Below are 21,346 nucleotides of genomic sequence, written 5' to 3' on the forward strand. Positions count from 1 at the left end.
GTAAAAAGCATGCAGTGAGCAGTATGCAGTTTTAAACAAGTAGGGCCATGCACAGTAGCTAGTGGAAGTGCAGAGCAGGCTGAGAGCGGTATGTGCTGGCAAAAAGTTAACAGTATACAGTGGCAGGATAGTGTGCAATATGCAGTGGCAGGGCAGTTAGTGAGCAGTATATATGGGAAGGGCAGTCAGTGAACAGTAGATAGTGGCTAGGCAGTTAGTGATCAGTATGTAGTGGATGGGCAGTCAGTGAGCAGTACATGGTGGTGGGGCAGTCAGTGAGCAGTATGTAATATCGGGGCAATCAGTAAGCAGTATGTCATGTGGCAGTCTGTGCAGTATGTAGTGGGGGCAGCGAGCAGTATATAGTGAGGGCAGTGAGCGGCATGCAGTGGAGGTAGTGAGCAGTATGAAACAGGGCTAGTGAGCAGTATGTAGAGGGGGCAGTGAGCAGTATAGAGTGGGGGTAGTGAGCAGTATGTAAAGGCAGCAGTCAATGTGCAAGGAAGACGTAGTTGGGGCAGTCAGTGTGCAGTATGTAGTGGGGGCAGTGAACAGTATGTAGTGGGTTTAGTGAGCTGTATGTAGTGGTGCATTGAGCAGTATAGTGGGGCTAGTGAGCAGTATGTAAAGGGAGCAGTCAGTGTGCAAGATGCACTGTAGTGGGGGGCAGTCATTGTGCAATAAGTATTGGGGGCAGTGTGCAGTATATAGCAGGGTAGTGTGCAGTATGTAGTGGGGCAGTGTGCTATATGCAGCGGGGGCAGTGAGCAAAATATAGTGGTGGCAGTGTGCAATATGTAGTAGCATCACTGGGAGCAGTTCCCCAGCCATTTGTATGTGGTATAGTAACCAGGGTAGGGAGCTGAAGTATTACAGATGGAGGAAATTCCTGCAGATGAAAATCTCTTCTCATTAGTCACTCACCCCATGGCTAGAGGTGGAAGTCCTGTCCCACTTTCAGCCAGAGTGGTCACTTGTGCATGTGGGAAAAGTCAACCACATCCCATCCATCTGTTTGAGCCCGGTGAGAAGCAGCCGGATGAGAGAGAATCTCTTTGGGCTGCCAGCCACAGGAGGCTCCATGTGGAGCAATGAAAACTGTACTGTACTTCACCTGGGGGACAAAAACAGAGACAGCTCTTGCTGGGTCCCCTGATGACCTGAATGCGCTCGGTCTAGTAGCAGTAAACTGCTTGTAGCCCCTAATGGGTGGCTCTGGTCACACAGATGGGGGTGTTAGCAATAATTTTGGGGGTGCTATGGCACGCCTAAGCTCCCCCCCCCATCTGAAGCTAGCATTACACAGAGCTGTAGGTAGGGATGACTTATTGAAAGATTTGGATTGGAGTTCTGGTGATAGGAGAGTTCCAGTTTTTTCAACTATATGTTGTGCAGAATATAATAAGGTTAAGTCCATTGTGAAGCATTATTTACCAATACTCCTAAATGATGATATACATGCACATATTTTGTATAAAGGCCTAGGAACTGTGTCCTTCTTTGGGCAACTATTTGTCACCTAGCCTGTTTACAAGTCAGAAAAATGGGGTCATAATTGGCTACATTTTAAAGGAATTACAGATGTGGTGACAATGAATGCCCTTGTCATCACAATCAGTTAATCAGATATATTACATACCTAGTGTTGCAATTAAAAAATGATGGAGTCTTGAAAGATCTGCCAGTAAAAGTGTACTGAAATGTGTCCCTCATCTTAATAAGGGGGACACATTTCAATCCACTGCTACTGTCAGGTCTTTCAAGATTCTGCCATTTATTAATTTCAACACCAGGTGTGTGATATAACTGATTACTTGTGATATCTGCCTAATACAGTATGTCAGCAGAACCACTAGAAGATTACGAGACCACCTCCATGACATGACCAAATATATAACATTGAGCAAAATCGTTCTAGAAATAGCGCTAAACATTTTAACGACTATCATAGTGGCAATCTCTCTGCTATAAGCATTCAAGCTATAGAACAGGTTGTTTCTTGTTCTGGTGTGTGGTGTGTTCTGGCGGGGGAGGGGGGGAACCCCCCTGTCAGAACACAATAACACAGCATGGAGATAACTGTACAAACTTCCTATAGTTAGTACAGAGACCTCCTTGCGAGCTGCTCAGTTTTTCTTTCCTTCATCCCGCTGGGCTGAATGAAAAATAAAACCTTACCGTGTGTAGTAGGCTTCAGTCCTGATAAAGCGTGAAACATGTTAGTCCCAGCTCCCTCTGCTTGATGCCTGTGTTGCTGTTTTATCATATTTACAAATAAGGGCAATTCTCAGGATGTGCAGCTGTCCAGATTTTCTTCTAACGTTTGAAACTTACTTTAAAAACTTCAATATTGTTCAGATTATTAGGAGTAGGCTAAAAATAGTTGAAAACCAATGTGGAAATAAGTATAAGATTTTACATTTTGACCATAGATATGTGTTAGTGTTTTATTTCAAAATACATTTATCATATTTTTCTAGATGGTTCTTGATTAACAACCTTAAATATATTGATTAACTATTAATACTATACATTTTTTTTTGTTAGGTTTTATCAGTTTTGAAGCATTCCCTTATGACATTCAAACACCAAAATGAAACACAAGTGTTAAAGCTTTACTGTGTGTTCTCGATGCAGTTCTTGCTGTCAGAGGTTCGTAATAAATGTATTGCTTTGTTTTTCCAGGCTGTATTCCCTAATTGTAGTCTCTCTTTCTGATCGTTTTGTAAGCCAGACTTTTATAATTTTATAAAATGTAATGCAAAGAAAATGTCTGTGTTACCTAAATTAGGTTGGGCATGTTAAAAATGTACACTAAAAATGTAAAGCAAACAACAACCTGTTGTTAAGTGCAACAGCAAATGTTCTTATTGTATTTTAATTTATTACCTCTAGGTAAATGAGTGTAAAGGAAGCCTAGTATGAATGCAGTATGGTTGCTGCCATTGCTGACCTTCTTATTCTGAAAATATTAGTTGCCTGGCTATTTCTTGCTCCAACATTTTATAATTCACATACCCAAGACTAACATACAGCAAGTGAAGTTGGAAGTCCTGATTTGCCTGGTTTAGCCTGACAGTCAGGTAACTAACATTTAAAAGTCAGGCAGCAGTTGCAGTCTCCGTATTTCTCTCTCTCTCCCTCTCTCTAGTATTCTGAAAATTACCTGTATAGTGATGTGACCACTGGCACTATACAATATTCAATATAATATGAAAAAAAAATTATATTGGGTTTCTTTGTAGAAGGTGCAAATTGAGCTTTTGGAAGCTTGTAACCAAATAATTTGCCAGACTGTTAAGGGTAAATGTTGACTCAGGATTTTCTTCCATTTCAGCTTTATGTCTATTTGAATGGAGGAGGGGGGCATAGCGAGCATAGTGCCAGATTTGTAAGTGTCCATAGAATACACATTTTGGTAGCTTAGATTGATTTTGAGGATCTGTAGAAAGCAAATACATTATTATCACATCCGCCAGGTAACCAAGTTGAAAAAAAGGCCTTATTTTTCCAGGGGTGAGACATGATTAAGGTCAGACTATAGGGTATAGAAGGATTGAAGAGCAATAAGTTAATAAAAAGTAGTATCTGATGTCAGAGAAAAGTGTCATTAGATTGTGATAGTGAACAACACTGTGTGAAGGATTTTCGATGGTCCTAGCTTTACAGTACTATTCCATAGCACAGAATTCGAACGCATTGGTGTTATCCATAGTTTCTCCATTCCAGTCCATCAGCTGTTAGCATGGACCATGAGGTACATGTTTTTAAGTGGTTAGCTAGGAAGTATTTAGTGAGGTTTGGGAACGCTAAACCTCCTTGGCTTCAGATAGCATATAAAACAGATTTAGCTATGCTCTGTCTTTTTTACTTCCATGCAAAGTAATATTTTGTTGGTTTAAAGGTGTGACACAGGTATAATAAATATGAGTGTCTCAAATAGGTATGAAGTTTAGGCAGCCTTGACCTTTTAATTGTCGGTATGTGGACTAGAAATTAGATGTGTTACTACTTCCAGGTTGATAGTAGTCTTCCTATTTCATTATATAGGGGTGGGAAGTTTTCCCTGTACCAAGAGTTATACTCAGGTGTTAATTTCACTCCCAAGTATTAGATTCAGCTAACTTTTCAAGTGCATGGGAACTGTGAAGACAGGTGGTTGAGCGTTTGCGGGGTTATATTGCAAAGTACTTCTGTTTTCAACTTGTTGCAACCAGAGTAAGCCATATAGATCCAAGACTCTATGAAGATATGGGAGGGTTATATGGGGTTAGGATAAAGCCAGTAGGATGTGCTCTGGGAAAAGGGAGACTTTAACCACTTGCCTACCAGGCACTTATACCCCCTTATTTACCAGGCCAATTTTCAGCTTTCAGTGCTGCCGCACTTTGACAATTGCGCGGTCATGCAACATTGTACCCATATGAAATTTTGATCATTTTTTTCTCACAAATAGAGCTTTCTTTCGGTGGTATTTAATCGCCACTGCGCGTTTTATTTTTTGCGCTATAAATAAAAAAATTGCAAAAAATTTGAAAAAAAAAAAAGTTTCTTTGTTTCTATTATAAAATTTTTCAAACAGGTAATTTTTCTCCTTCACTGATGTGCGTTGATGAGGCAGCACTGATGGGCACTGATAGGCGGCACTGATGGGCACTGATAGGCAGCACTAAAGGGCACTGATAGGCAGTACTAATGAGGTGGCACGGATAGGCGGCACTGATAGACAGCACTAATGAGGTGTCACGGATAGGCGGCACTAATATGCAGCACTGATAGGCGGCACTGATAGGTGACACTGATGATGGGTACTGATAGACGGCACTGACTGGCATCACTGCTGGGCACTGACTGGCGGCACTGACTGGCACAACCGCTGGACACTGACTGGTGGCATTGACTGGCAGCACTGCTGGGCTGCACTGGCGGGTGGCACTGGTGGGCAGCACTGGTGGGTGGGCACAGGTGGGTGGCACTGGTGGGCACAGGTGGGTGGGCACAGGTGGGTGGCACTGCTGGGCACAGGTAGGTGGCACTTCTGGGCACAGGTGGGTGACACTGCAGAGTGGCACAGGTGGGTGCACTGCTGGGCACAGGTGGGTGCACTGCTGGGCACAGGTGGGTGATCTGCAGGGCACAGGTGGGCGGAGCTAGTGGGCGCACTGCTGGGCACAGGTGGGCGGAACTTGCGGGTGCCACTGCTGGGCACCGATCATCAGGGCACTGATCATCAGTGACCTGATGATCGGTGCCGATCCCCGCTCTGACAACTGCCGGTTCTCGGCAGTACTTTCCTCACGATCTGACAGCGTGAGGAAAGTGCAGCCGAGAACCGGCACTTGCATTTCCCTCTGATCAGCGTGTCATTGGACACCGCTGATCACGTGGTAAAAGGCCGCTGTGATTGGCCTTTTACCACATCACGTGATCAGCTGTGTCCGTAGGACACAGCGATCACGGAGATCGCCGGGTGCGCGCCCCAGGAGAGCGCGTTCTGGGCGGACGTCATATGACGTCCACCCAGAACTGGCCGGCCGCAGTGCAGCCATCATTCGGCTATCTGAGGTCGGCAACAAGTTAAATTCTATTCCTGGCTGGGATACCATGGATATTGTTGTCTTTTCTAATGCAGCTAGGGGTTATATGCAAATAGAAAAGATGATGAGTGATAAAGGGCACTCCTGTCTAGTGCCACTGGAAAGAATGAATGGTTGTGAAGTTGTGAATGGAGTCTAGATAATTGACAGCATGGAGAAGTACAAGTCTAGTATGGCCTGTAGGAAGGGGTCTTTGATACCGATAACCTATATCTAAGGGTAGAGAACAAGAAAGGCCAACTTAGCCTATCCAAAGGCTTTCTTACCATCTAGACCTAGGAGAAGGACTTTGTTTCTTATTATTTGTCACATCTATGAGATCAGTTGCTCTCCTAGTATAGTCTCCTGTTTGTCAAAAGGGAGAAGGATGGAAAGAAGAATTCTGTTCAGTCTGAGTGCTAAGAATATGGTAAATATTTTTGAATATGGAATTCAATAAGGCTTTTGGCAAATAGAGCAAATGGTGTGGTTTTTGCCTGGTTTAGGAATTACAGTGATAATGTTTGTATGTCCCTATGAAAAGGTGTTTGGCCGGGGAACCCAATGAACAATTGGGTCTTGTGTGGTTGTTAAGTTGGTAGAAACATCTTTTAGTAGGTGTGTGGTAAACCATAAAGGTCTAGGGACTGCTGGTTGGGAAGGTTTTAATTGTCACCACAATTTACTTGTCAATCCTCTGAGTCAGAGATTTTTGCCATCACACTAGAGCAGTGTTTGTCACCTCCAGTCCTCATGGACCCCCAACAGGTCATGTTTTCAGGATTTCCCTCAGATGAAACAGCTGTGGTAATTACTAAGGCAGTGAAACTGATCAAATCACCTGTGCAAAATAATGGAAATCCTGAAAACATGACCTGTTGGGGGTCCATGAGGACTGGAATTGAGAAACACTGCACTAGAGGGTTGTAAAGAACAGGGCTGTTGAAAAGAAATTAGATTTATAGTCACCAAAGGTGTGAATTATTTGGCTAGGGTGGGAGTGAAAGGTGCATGTGTGATCTTTGCATGTTATTGATGTGCTTCCAATATTGTGCTGTAGGGAACCTTGGAAGAGGTATTTTCTATGAAATATTGCTTCAATGTGCAGTCCACTTTAAATTTAGACGTTTAGTATTTGAATAGGAAGTTGTACCATTGCCGGTGACATGTTTTAAGGGACTGGGGGTGTACATTTAGAGTGAATTATGGAGGCAAGGCCTGACCAGGTAATAGGGAGTATATTAGAATTTTTGCAAGAGTATAGCATGGGATTATTAACAAAAAATAGTTTATCTGTGCATGCGTAAAGTGCAGATGGAAATAAAATCTGTATTTCTGTTGCCCGTGTGGTCCACTCTCCAGGTGTCAAAGACAACCTATTGCCATGATAGTTGACAGGAGAGAAGGGATATTCATCTCCTAGAGGGGGAATGCTTATCTAAACAATTTGAAGAGGACAGTTTAAAATCGTTGGCAATAATCAAGAGGCTATGGTCAGAGGAAAAGAAGCATTTGTACACTTTGTATAAAAATGAGTGTTCATTGGTTTCAGATACTGTATGTAGTGGTCACATTTGGTAAATTCGGTGGCTTTCCATTTGCACTTGTGATTTATATTGTGGTCATAGTTGTAGATACACATGGTGATGGGTTGGAATAGAGAGACAGTTTTAATCAAGATTGCTGCTTTAGCTTTTTTTTTCTTTTGAGTTGAGAACTATTATACGCCCACTCTGCCAATTTATTAGGTACACCTTGGTAGTACTGGGTTGGACCCCATTTTGACTTCAGAACTGCCTTAATCCTTCATGGCATAGATTCAACAAGGTGTTTGAAACATTCCTCAGATTTTTGTCCATATTGACATGATAGCATGCCTTTCTATCATCTTGAACCAGTCTGCCCAATCTCCTCTGACCTCAGACATCAACAAGGCATTTTTGGCCACATAATTGCCGCTCACTGGATATTTTCTCTTTTTCAGACCATTCTTTCTAAACCCTAGTAATGGTTGTATGTGAAAATCCCAGTAGATCAGCAGTTTTTGAAATACTGAGACCAGCCCATCTGGCACCAACAACTATGCCACGTTCAAAGTCATTTAAATCCCCTTTCATCCCCATTCTGATGCTCGGTTTGAACTTTAGCAAGTCATCATCGCCACATCTAGATGACTAAATGCATTGAATTGCTGCCATGTAATTGGCTGATTTGCAATTTGTGTTACCACGCAATTGAACAAGTACATCTAATAAAGTGGCCAGTGAGTGTATTTTGGAATAATAGCTAGATGCAAATTGAAAGGAAATGCTTTTGTACAGATGCCTTTCCTGTACAAAATGTAAAAAAGAGTGAAATCTTAAAGGGCCAGTTGTCTTAGTATTGAAATTAAGGTATTTTACAATGAAGGATGAGATAACAAGACAACAGGGGATGTTGAGCAAAACAAACATTTTAGCCATCTACTATTACTAATTAGGCAAAGATGAGTTCCCAGTTGTCAGAGAGAACAGAATTATATTGACTACCATATATCTGCGTTTTGGTGGGAAGCCTTGGAGAGTAGTTTGAAAGATTTCCTGCTGGTCCTGTCAGGTTGGTTAGCCACAACAACTGTTCACAATAAGCGAACAGAGGTAATACTAACAAAATGAACGGCGTCTACATACATACATACATACATACATACAATATATGAATGCCAAAATACCATGGGTGAGAAAGCCTCGTTATATGGTTAAACACTTGGCTATAACTCTATAGCACTCCATACCTAGAAAGAAAAAAAAATGAAAAATTTAAAAAAATGTGCAGTTCTCCCAGAATTTCTAGAAGAACTACTTGATGATGGGAAGCTAAAACCCTACTTACTGATACAATTGTGTAGGTGGAAAACAACTTTTTTAACGAGCAAAACATAAACGGAACAATCCATCCAACAGCTGTAGTCCCCAATGGTAGTCATAGTCCAGAGGGAGTTACAATTTATGGATTACATAATGAATATCAGCGATCTAACGCTGGAGGAACTCATAGAGCTGTTTCTGCAGTGTAGAATGAGAGCTTCAATTTAGAAGGCAAATTAATTTTTTAGTGTGAAGCTAGAGGGGTAGAGGGAAATGGAGGAGTGCGTGGGCAAGGTTTATTTATGACCAATCACAGTCAGGGTGTGTCCTGAAGAGTGGGGGTCTTGAGAGGGTCCCTGCCAGGAAGCGATGGGTATAAATGTTTAATTCTCTGCAAAAGGATTGAAGGTCTTATGGGTTATACAGTTCATCTAGTGTAGTCCTTCCAAGATGTGTAGCCAGTCATGTCTAATTTTGAATATGAGCAAAGATCTGATGTAGCAATCACAGGAGGAGATTTGGTGTTAGACTTCAGCCCTGTATGTGCAATAGAGCAAAAAAAATATACACAGGTAGACAGGGGGGCTTATCTGCAGTCCTTGGGGAGACAGATCTCTATGGAGGGAAGGCGGTTTAGATGGTGATAGATGTGACAATCGCGGCGTCAGACCCCCAGCCCTTCTCACCAACTTGTGACCGAAGGACTAGCCAATCTAAAACCACGCTGTCACATGCGTAACAATGCCACGCTCAGCTGCGCCCTGTACAAAGATTTTCCAGCTAATGGACCACAATCGATTGTTACTGGGTCAGGTTAATTACGCAATTAACCCTTCACACTGCCACCACCACCTTTTAGTACAGAGTAGGAGGAAACTTGCCAATATTAGCAATAACACTAAGATATTTGAATAATCATCTGTATACCACTGTCACCGCAGGCAGAGATATATAGAGGTTTTAAAAACACACAGTAGCGCACTTCAGAGACAGGGATCCTTATTTGCATTAAGAGCTTTAGAAACAGTTCAACACTTTTCACATAGGATTTATTACTAAAAAGGTCAAAAGAGTGCAATAACAATATTTACAGAAAAAGATGTAGCCAATATATACAGTGGGGATCGAACGTTTGGGCACCCCAGCTAAAAATTTGTATTATTGTGCATAAAGAAGCCAAGGAAAGATGGAAAAATCTCCAAAAGGCATCAAATTACAGATTAGACATTCTTATAATATGTCAACAAAAGTTAGATTTTATTTCCATCATTTACACTTTCAAAATAACAGAAAACAAAAAAATGGCATCTGCAAAAGTTTGGGCACCCTGCAGAGTTAATATCTTGTACTGCCCCCTTTGGCAAGTATCACAGCTTGTAAACGCTTTTTGTAGCCAGCCAAGAGTCTTTCAATTCTTGTTTGAGGTATCTTTGCCCATTCTTCCTTACAAAAGTCTTCCAGTTCTTTGAGATTTCTGGGCTGTCTGTCACGCACTGCTCTTTTAAGGTATATCCATAGATTTTCAATTATGTTGAGGTCAGGAGATTGTGAAGGCCATGGCAAAACCTTCAGTTTACGCCTCTTGATGTAATCACCCGTGGATTTCGAGGTGTGTTTAGGATCATTATCCATTTGTAGAAGCCATCCTCTCTTTAACTTCAGATTTTTCACAGATGGCATCAAGTTACCATCCAAAATTTGCTGAAATTTTATTGAATCCATTTTTCCTTCTACTCGTGAGATGTTCCCTGTGCCACTGGCTGCAACACAACCCCAAAGCATGATTGATCCAACCCCATGCTTAACAGTTGGACAGAGGTTCTTTTCATTAAATTCTGTGCCCCTTCTTCTCCAAACGTATCTTTGCTCATTCCGGCCAAAAAGTTAAATTTTAACCTCATCGGTCCACAGAACTTGTTTTCAAAATGCATCAGGCTTGTCTATATGTTCATTTGCAAAGTTCAAACGATGATTTTTGTGGTGAGGATGTAGAAGAGGTTATCTTCTGATGACTCTTCCATGAAGACCATATTTGTACAAGTATCTCTTTATAGTGGAATAGTGTACCACAACTCCAGTGTCTGCCAGATCTTTCTGGAGGGATCGTGCAGTCAAACGTGGGTTTTGAATTGTTTTTCTCACAATCCTGCGAGCTGTTCTGTCTGATATTTTTCTTGGTCTTCCAGATCTTGCTTTAACTTCCACTGTTCCTGATGACTGCCATTTCTTAATTACATTCCGAACAGAGGATATTGACATCTGAAAACGCTTTGCTATCTTCTTATAGCCTTCTCCAGCTTTGTGAGCGTCAACTATTTTCAGTTTCAGTTTTCTAGACAACTGCTTAGAAGAACCCATGGTGCTGATTGTTGGGGCAAGGTCAGATGAGTCTGGGCATTTAAAACCTTTGAGATTGACATCACCTGGTCTTCCCAGACGATGATTGAGAACAATCCATGACACTGGCAGGTCTCAGCTTGGCAAAGGGGGCAGTGCATGCTATAAATTCTGCAGGGTGCCCAAACTTTTGCAGACGCCATTTTTTTGTTTTCTGTTATTTTGAAAGTGTAAATGATGGAAATAAAATCTAACTTTTGTTGACATATTATAAGAATGTCTAATCTGTAATTTGATGCCTTTTGGAGATTTTTCCATCTTTCCTTGGCTTCTTTATGCACATTAATACAAATTGTTAGCTGGGGTGCCCAAACTTTCGATCCCCACTGTGTATATATATATATATATATATATATATATATATATACAGAGAGCAATAACACAGCAAAGAGATAACAGAAAGAAGTTTAGAGAGATAGAGTAGTTGCCAAAAGTCCTGGGTTAAGCAGCTCAAGTTTCCTGAGCCAAAAGGGTGCCTTATCTCCCAAAGTTGGTTCCGATGTTAAAAGGTAGATTTCTTCAACTTCAACACGACCTACTCAACTTAACTCTCTGCTCCAAGCATAACAGCCTTTCTAGGAACTCAGCAGGGTGTCTCCTTGAAGCAGAGAACCAATCGCCTCATTTGGGGAGGGTGTTGCAGGCGGAGACCCAAGCTAGAACCAAAATCCCTCTCAGTTTACATCATGATCCATAACTTACCCTTACTAGCAGCCTTGCCACTAGTAGATTAATATGCAGAAGCATCTGCTGAACATCTAGATATTTAATATGACATACCTGCTTGGGACGGTTAAGGAGATATTATTTTCTGCTCTCCTGTAGATTTCAGCTAGGGGGTGTAATATATCAGCCGACTTGTATTAAAGTGACCAATCTGAATATATGCCTGGTTTCCTTGTAAGTCTTCCATATCTCCAGATATAAAATTATATGGAAAAGGGGATTTTTAAATGTGAGTCTGTTTTACAGCTAGCTGGAATGTCTTTGAAGCTCAGTGAAGGACTGGTTTATGGTTTTACGATATCTCAGATTGAGAAGCTAACAGACACCCCGGCACCAGCTAGTTTGGGATTTATAACCATGGAGCTCTCCCACTGTGCCTGTGATCCCTGGCATCATACAGAACACATTCCTGAGGGAGGGGGGAAATTGGAGGGAAGCTGGTTTGGGAGTAGAAAAGATACAAGATGGAGGATCCTTAGCAAGATGGATGACCACGTCCATCTCTGTATGCACAATTGCTACAATAGAGTCCTCCCTTCCTTCTGCACAGTGGTCAACAGGGTATACTTCAGTGCTAGAGCTATGTAAGTTTGGAGGACTGCTGAATCAGTGAGCATTGATCCCAGCTGGGGAGAGGTGTGGAATCCGTATGGATAGTTGTCACTCTACGCTCCACATATGGGCCTATGGAGAGAGCCTTCCATCTGGGGGCAGGAGAGTGCTAGAGCACTGAGGGCACAGGCACAGTCTGTGTCACTCTCTAGAAAGGCTTGCCAAAAATAATCCTCAGCCATAATCTCAGTTTTGGATGGATGGTGGCTGCAGAGATTAGATGGTGGTATAGGCCAAACAGTTCATTGGAGCTGAAGCCATCTTGGAAGGACCAGGACAAGACCAGAAACTGCTGTGAAGCTGCACTGAAGCCAGAGTAGTCCTAAATTGTCATAGGGGTGCTGGGTGGGTTGGATGGAGTTTTGAGGTCTTTTTCCTACCTTGTTTTCCAATTTCAGCTGTTGCTAATGTTCTAGCAGCTGAGTGGAGGTAGGCCCGTTAAAGAGACTCAGGCAGCCATGTGTGCACCCAAGGCCATCCAAGCCATGCCCCCCCAATAGTTTTATGTAAACATTTATTAGCATGTTGATGAGGGGAAAACAGGAATCAAATATAATCAAACTAAATTTTAGCTGTAATTTATTTTCTAGGTGCTATTTTGGGGCAAATTTCAACAAATTGGCAAATCTGTAACATAATGTGATAAAACAACTGTTGAAATGCAACTCTATTGCTTTTCTATGACAGATTAGAAAACTGCGGCACATTCATGGATCTAATGACTGTAACTTTATTGACACATTTCCCGCATTGCATTTTGCTTTTCTTTAGCCTTCATTAAATGTTCACATCTCTATCATTTGGACCATTCCATATAGGAGCTTCATGGAACTCTGTTCACACTACTTATGCAGGCCATACATGGGTCAAATTCAGAAGATTTGTGCATTTTGTAGTCCGATGGTACCACCATTGATTTCGAAATTCGACCAACAAAGTGTTTAATTTCACCTCATGTTGCCACAGAAAAGAATTTTCGTGGCCAAGAATTTTCTTTTCTTTCCAAGTCACAGCTCATGCTCAATTCTTTTTCAATTACATTTCTCGCACGATTCTTCCATCATTGATTAGAAATTTGTTCATTTTTGAAAACATTTCCAACATGCCCAATCACTCAAATTCGATGGTCACTAGAAAATTGGCCTTTACTGTGGCCCACTAATGATGCGAAATTCGAACGAAAATTCTTAGAAAATATTTTCAAAAGAAAATTCTTTCAAAATTCGACCCATGTATGGCCAGCTTTACTGTCTGAACTGTATTCCTCAAAGCTCATAATCAGCACATGAACTGCAATTGTATGCTTTCTAGAAATCCGAGGTTGCTACAGTATTTCAGCTGTACTTGGTAAAGTGTTGTTTTATAAATATTTATTCACATATCTGTGATTTATCTCATGATAGGGATATCTGAACGAAGATTGTTATCCCACAGAATTTACAGGACTTGTTACTCATCTACATTATCATGAGCCATCTAATTTTGTATTTGTCGCCTTTCTTGAAAAAGGTCTTTTTCATCAGCTGTGTAAGCCACTACCCGAAGGTACGGTTTTAATGTCAATTTTCTTTAAATTACATTACAAGACAATTCTGAAAAGATACAACTGAATAGATACATACTCAATGGCCACCTCATCAGGTAAATCTGCTCACTAATGAAACAGTCTCGTGGATCTAAAGGGTATCTAAACTCAAGAACAAAAAATTAAGGTATTCCTTACCTCTCCTTAGATATGGTGGATTAATTTTGTTCGTCTTTATTTCACCTGGGGATCCTGCCAGGAACACACTTCCTGTCCTAGGGTAACAATTGTATTGTATCCATGAGGAGCGGGTTTGACACCCTAGAAAGGGAGTGTGTTAGGATTATATAACAGCTCCCCCACTCCATAACAGGGGGAAGTGTTTTGTATTCAGAGATGGCTTGGAACAATGTTAACTGGTAACTGTCCACAAAGGAACAGGACACAGGAAGTTATAAGCGCATAGGATTTCTGGTATATTTAACATACTATAAGGGAGCAAATAAAAGAAAGGTATTCTTAGAATTTACATACACTTTAACTTAAAGGGTATAACACCACTTTTGTAGAAATAAAATATAGCAAATAAAAAAATAAGGCATGCACAATTGCTATGCAAGCCATAGTGTAATTTAATGTTATTAAAAATTACCTTTCTTATTCAAACTGCAGTGTTGTCGTTTTTCTGTAAAATTCATAGCAATAGGGCAACCTGGAGGCTTTATGTACACACTTGGTGTATAGAGCGCCCCTAGAAATGTCATTTCATGCTTGGCTGAAGAACTCTGCACTAGTATACAAGTCAGGTTTTAGACATCCTCTGCAACAAAAATGTAATTTTTGGTGAGATACTTCTAAAGGGATGCAGACATTGCAACTTTTCTCATCAGAATCCTAAAATTGCACTCCGATTCAGACACAGTATCCAAAGCACCAACCATTTTTTCCTCAGAGCAGACACAGGTAGGAATCTGCAACAACATTTCTTAACCAATTGCCCTCCTGAGGATTTACCCCCCTTCCTGACCAGGCCATTTTTTGCGTTACAGGCTGCGTCACTTTAACTGACAATTGGGCGGTCATGCAACGCTGCACCCATATGAAATTTACGTCCTTTTTTCCCATGAATTTAGCTTTCTTTTAGTGGTATTTGATCGCCTGTGCATTTTTAGTTTTTTGCATGTCCAGTAAAAAAAATTACTCAAAACATTAAAAATCAAATTTCATCGTAAATTTACACCAAAATGTATTCTGCTTCATGTCTTTGCTAAAACAAAATCCCAATACGTGTAAATTAATTGATGTACGTGAAAGTTATAGCGTTTACAAATGGCGGTATAGATACTGGAATGTGTTTTTTTTACTAGTAATGGCGGCGATCAGCGACTTATAGCGGGACTGTGGCAGCATTCTGACACTGGGGGGAACTGACTTGGTGTCACTGACATCCCCAGTGACACCAATACAGTGATCAGTGCTATAAAAAAGCACTGACACTGTACTAATGGCACTGGGCAGTTAGGGGTTAACATGAGAGGCGATCACAGGGTTAACTGTGTGCTGGGAGTGTTTTACTGGGGGGTGGTGTGTTGGTGCATGGGAGATGATCGGTAATCACCGGGCGCTGGCGGGTAATCACTGGCCGGGACCTGGTGATTGACAGCTGTGGACGCGAATTGCAATTCGCGTACCCCCTACCTGGAAAATGGTGATTTTGCCCATCCCTGCCGCTTTGTAGCAGTATATCTGTTATAGGGCAGTTGGGATGTGGTTAAAATCTCTGCATTGTGCATTGACTACCCAGGGGGGATTTGTTTTTTTTTTCTCAACAAAAAAGAGTGCAGGCATGCTCAAAAGGTTCAGCTGTTGTTTGAGCAAACATTATAATGGGGAATGTATGAGCCAAGAAGCTTTGAGTACAAGTACATAGTGGTGTTAGTTTGTAAAAAGACACATCAATCAAGTTAATGCAACCAATAAGATAGCAAAACTTGCTAAATATGGTTTCCTTAAAAAGATAATAAAAAGCTTCCTGGTCCCTGAAGGTAATCAGATAATTTATAAGATAAATATTCAACTTAAAGTAATCAAAGTGTCACACTGTGTGAAAGTAGTAATCTCTCTGCAGCAGTCTGAAACTCCCCTAGCATTTTCACAATTACAGCTCTGCTATCACTGCTCTGCTCACTGTAGCACAACAGGCTTTATCAACAGACTAATGCTGTGCAAATACTTTTCTGTTGGGGTTGCTTGACTAAAGTAACCAACTATAAAGCCAGCCATAGTTGGATCATAATTCAGATGGTTCAGCAGGGACCAGGTGAATTTAGTTTATCTATGAGCACGCTGGTTGTACACAAGTTGATCTCTGGATCAACTTGTATATATTCAGCCTGTAGGGTTTTCTTTGCTTGATCAGTACCACTAGCTATAGCTGGTAACACTGATCATTGTATTCTGATGGCAGAGGCTTCCCACTGTCAGAATACAATAGCCCAGTGGGAAGCAATCATCCATCAAATAATTTGGCACTTTCAAGGGTATGGAAATTAAAAAAAACAAAAAACGACTTGTCTGGGGACTAAATTGGGATCCCAATCTACTTGTCCATCATAACAATATACTTGTCCTGAAAAAAAAAAAATTTTTTACCAGGGTGGAAAATATGAATGGTTGATGTTTTTTTTATTAGGCAGAGGTGCTTTTAGGAATGTCTGGGGCTTTTGAAAGCTAAAGGGCCTTTATGATGACTTAAACTTTTATAATTTTTTATTTTTTGCTAGAAAATTACTTAGAACCCCTAAACATTATATTTTTTTAAGCAGAGGCCCTAGAGGATAAATTGGTGGGTGTTGCAAAATGTTTATGTCACACGATATATGCAAAGCAGTTTTTCAAAAATCTTTTTTTTTTTAAATTACAACTTTTTTTAATTTTAGTACAAAATAACACAATACATAACTAATTTTTTAGTAAAATAAATATTATAATTTTACGCTGAGTAAATGGATACCAAACATGTCACTTTAAAATTGTGCATGCCTGTGCAACGGCAACCAACAATGTAAATTTACTATCCATAGGTGACACTTTAAAGCCTTTGCAGGCTACCACTTTAGATTTACAGAGATGGTCTAGTGCTAGAATTACTGCTCATGATCTGATGTTTGAGGTGATACCTCACATGTGTGGGACAATTTCTGTTTGTGTGCATGAGCATGGGGGGATGGGACATCCCTCCTCTGCCATAAAACATTTGTTCACACCGTGATCAGTGTAAACAAATGCTTTTCTTTTTTAAAAAATGGTGCCCTTTACATACGGGGAAACCGGGCGTGATGTATGTTCATTGCTTCCAGTTTCTTTTATCATAGAGGGAGATAGAACAGTTCCAGTCCACCTCTATGATCAGCTGGCGGAAGTGTCTACTGGTTGATTGTGTGTCCCAGTGGGATAGAACAGCCTGTGGAAGGTGGCAGGATTTCCCCTAACGCTGCTGCTTGCAGCAAGGCTAAATGTGAAGAAAAACCTCTTGCCCGGCGCCCGGAACTGCATGTCCCAGGCATCAGGCAACAAGAATTGTACTAACACTTTTTTCATTCAACAAGCTGGTTGAACAAAAAAAAAAGTATAATGTCTGGCCTGCCTAAGACATTAAAAACAAAGGGGTCTATGTATTAAAAAATTTGTTGGACAAATGTCACAAGCATTTGCCTAGCTCTTACAAATTTGTCCCATAATTTGCTTAATATGTTGAGTCACTATGATTTTCAACGCTAACTAGGGGCCACAATTCAGTATTTGCCTGATGGAGGCAGTTTAGGAAAACATTATATTATGGCCACTAGATGATGCTGATGATTACAGGAAATCAACGTATTAAGCAAATTACAGCCAGAATTTGTGAGGGCTGGGCGAATGATTGCTACATCTGTCCAACAAAGGTTTCTATACATATAGACCCCTTACTGTTTTCTGCACTCTGATTTTATTAGTTTATCATTTGCAATGAAACCTCAGTTTAACTTTATTTTTTATAAATGTAAGAAACAATGTATATTTTTAAGTTGACTTGAGCCTTAACATGGGCTAAGAGCACTATCAGCTAACTGTACAACATTTAAAGAGTTATTACATTTTAAATTAAAAAAAATAATATGGTGCTGCAGAGCCCAGTACTTACCAGTAACCTGGTTTCCTTTTTTAGTCTGTGTTTGTCTGGAAATTTACACCTTTAATACTATGTGGCCAACCTTAGCGTTTGTGGGGGATTGATCAGATATTTTGCAAAATACCCATGTTTAGAAGAAAAAGGGCACTTAATAATCATTTAATTATCCATTATTATCTGCCAGTTTTAATAGAGAGTTAATGTTAGGCCTCCTATCCAAATAGGTCTTGGGGGGTCCTTTGGTAAGCCCTATGCTTTTCCTAATAACCAGATCTGACAGAGCCCCAGTCTCTCATTGGCACAATTGATTGGAGTTTTTTTTAGGAGAGTTTACTACAGGTTCCAATGCTTTAAACTGCTTCTAAGTGTTATACATACAAATTAAAGCTGAAGGCTGAAGATCCCCTCCAAATCACTGCAAGGGTTAACTGCTTTTTTTTTGTCTAGGGTTATTTAAAATAAGTGAAATATTTTATCTTACTTCATGTTCCCGGGGGCATCCTCAATACAGCACCATTGATCCCTTGAGGCTACTTCAACTTGCTCTTCAATTGCAGAAGTATTGTATTGTACGTGAAGACCCCAAGGGTTCGCCCTGCTGCCAGGGAGCAAGAAAAAGGTTAACTAATTCATATTATTCATCATCCCCCTAGACAAATCAAGCAGTTTACATTTTGCAGTGCTAAGGAGGACCCCACTGTTGAGTATTTTTGCCTTCAAACCCAAGTTCAGCTTTACCTTGTTTAAAGTAGTATGCTTTCAGTGAGTCACTGATTAAAATGTAATTAAATGTAATTAAATTTGCATTAGGAAATTACATAGTAATAGTTTGTTAAAGCTTAATAATGAAAATTACTTGTCTATCTTTTATCATTTAGACTCAACAAAATTTCCAGACTCTGTTATGCAAACATTGGTTGTGATACTGGCAAATCTATTTGGAAGATCATATTTAGCACCATGCAGGCGTTCACTTCAAAATTTCTATCAGTCAAAGGTAAGGGAAACAAAATATTTGTGACTGGAACTTTTAGGAGCTGTCATCTAGAGCATATGTCAAGGAAGGACATTTCCAGCAATATAGACATGCAGTATATCCTCAGGACACAATCTGAATGTCAAATAATGTACTGTGCAGGGTACAATGCCTATGTATGTATTAGACACTTCTATTTCCACTGGTATCTTCTAGGAACAGCTCTGTTGGTCAGGACAGCTAAGCTGGCCAATATTTTTCTTAGATCTATTGGCCAGTGGCGTCTGCTAAAATCTGCTCACGTCCATAGATCTCTATTTTGTCAGTTTACATTAAAAGAATATTGTATGTGATAACATACTAATCCCTAATATTTATTTAAGGTAATGGTAAACACATTATGACCAGATTATTACTAACAATGAAGAAAACGTTTTCTGTTTTGAACATATGCCAGCCAAAATGTATCATTAGATTTTATCAAAGTATTTTGAAGTAAAATATTTTAGTAAAGCACTCATCTGGCTAACAAAATATAAGAAATATAAGAAATTCAATACAGTACATTAGTATTTTTTTCAATCATTAGAATTCTGAACTAGGGAACAGAGGTGAGACACTGGTCATTAACAAGGAGGCCAGGAATACTGTGGGATTTTAAGCGTATCAGGCCAATCAGCTACACGGCTAATGGAGTATTGCAAAAATATTGGCTATGTAGGTGAGAAATCCAGCGGTGACATCTTTTAGAATTGTTCCATTGGGTTTATTTACTAAAGCTGGAGGATGCAAAATCAGGCTCACTTCTGCATAGAAACCAAACAGCTTTGAGGTTTTATTGGCAAAGCTTGACTGAACAAGCTGAGGTTAGAAGCTGATTGACTACCCTGCACAGCTGCTCCAGATTCTGAGTAAACCAGTTTTAGTAAATCTCCCCCATTGTCTCAGACAAAAATGCATTGTTTTCTTCATTGTGGGGTTTATTCTACTTATAATTCAATGAAAAGTAAAAACAATCAGCAATACCCTGAAACCATCCAATAAAAAGGTAGACTACATAGTCGAACAAAAAGGAAACAAAGAGCCCAGTAAGGTATCTTAATAAAAATAACTCTAAGACCCTAACACTAAAATTTTTGAAAAAGCTGTCTGAGGGGTTAATGAGCCCAGCTAAAGTAGATCTCACTACTCTGGACTCTAAAAATAGGGACAATTCTCCACCTTGTAATCCAATACTCTGCACATGTCAGACTGGGGAGCAGAAAACTACCTGTGTGTTTAAAACCAATAATTTGTGGCGAGGACTGTTCTTTTTTTTTTGTTGACAGTAGGGCCTGGGCAGCAGCAGGCTATTCCAAGACAGTTAGTTATTGCCCAGGATGACAGATAAGCACCCAAAATGGCAAAGATTGATTTTCTGGTTTTGTATTTGTGTTGCTGGTTGATGCTTGTGCATCTTGGAAATAGACTCTGTAAATACACTGCTTGTGTGTTTCCACCAAGACTTGCTGTCTGCTGTGACTATTAACTGTGTTGTAGAGTCATCCAGGGAGTCTTGCATGCTACACTGCTGGGTTAATCCCTCAAAAACTAAAATCATTACATACAGATAACAGTATTTCTATGAACCTTCCAGGATGGCACACCTGAGAGAGATGAGAGGGTCCTCCCTACAGGAAACACAATCTATTGACAGCTGTTAAAAGTCCCCACCCTTCCTCTTGATCCTCAGTTTGTAATAAAGTAACTCCTGAAAACGTTCCACAAGGGGAATAATTCTACCTAGGTACTTACCACGTAGTACTTTTAGGAGTTTTCTCCCCCCTTAACAGGGTAGGAAGTAGTCTTACCATCCTGGAAGGTTTCATAGATATACCATTATTGGTAAGTAATGGTTGTATTTCTCCTCTCACCTTCCAGGATGGCACACCTGATAGGATAATCAAGTATCCTCAGACCTATCTTATGGTGGGACCACTGTCTGCAGGACCTTCCTGCCAAACGTTAAGTCCTGCTTTGAGTGTACCTTCACAATATAAGAAAGGAACCAGTAAGATAATTGGCACTGGGGGGGGGGGGGCACTCGTGGTGAAATAAAAATAATTGAACAAATGCAGCAACAATAAGGAAACAATAAATATATAAAAAACATAAAATGTGTCACATAAAGTCCATAGTATAGGCACTAGCAGTTGCAGCTCCCATAGAGTGATGCAATACTCTGTAGGAAATATAAATAACAAAAGGAGGGGCCAACCTAAGTGCAGTAGGTTAAAATAATTTTTGAAATGTAATAGCCAGTAGCTACTCACAAAGATAGGAGAATAGTAAGCATCTAAGTTAATCCTCGGCTTGGCCATTGGAGGGCCGATGGTGTCAGCCTGACCCCGGATCCAGAGGTGAAGTAGAGTGAGAGCCATCAGCTCTCAGCGTTGGGGATGCTGGAAACCAGCGCCGTAACCAGCGTGGAGCAAATGGTAGTCCGGACTGGGCGGGTGACCAATGGGAAGGCGAGGA

General features: G+C 40.5%; 1 protein-coding gene across 1 annotated transcript in view; it reads left to right on the forward strand.

The window, feature by feature from the left end:
• LOC149440450 (putative ATP-dependent RNA helicase DDX60) overlaps positions 1–20,879 on the forward strand; it is a gene marked incomplete at its 3' end in the record, with an annotated part of 218,315 nt that extends 197,436 nt beyond the window's left edge. The window contains 4 exon segments of the mRNA XM_089658599.1: positions 2,548–2,652; positions 13,561–13,702; positions 18,732–18,850; positions 20,750–20,879. Coding sequence (XP_089514725.1) covers positions 2,548–2,652; positions 13,561–13,702; positions 18,732–18,850; positions 20,750–20,879 — 496 coding nt within the window.
• Between the last annotated feature and the right edge of the window lie 467 nt (positions 20,880–21,346).

This window comes from Staurois parvus, unplaced genomic scaffold (genome assembly GCF_062004578.1).
Source record: "Staurois parvus isolate SC_StPar_1 unplaced genomic scaffold, SC_StPar_1.0 ptg001083l, whole genome shotgun sequence".
NCBI classification, from domain to species: domain Eukaryota; kingdom Metazoa; phylum Chordata; class Amphibia; order Anura; family Ranidae; genus Staurois; species Staurois parvus.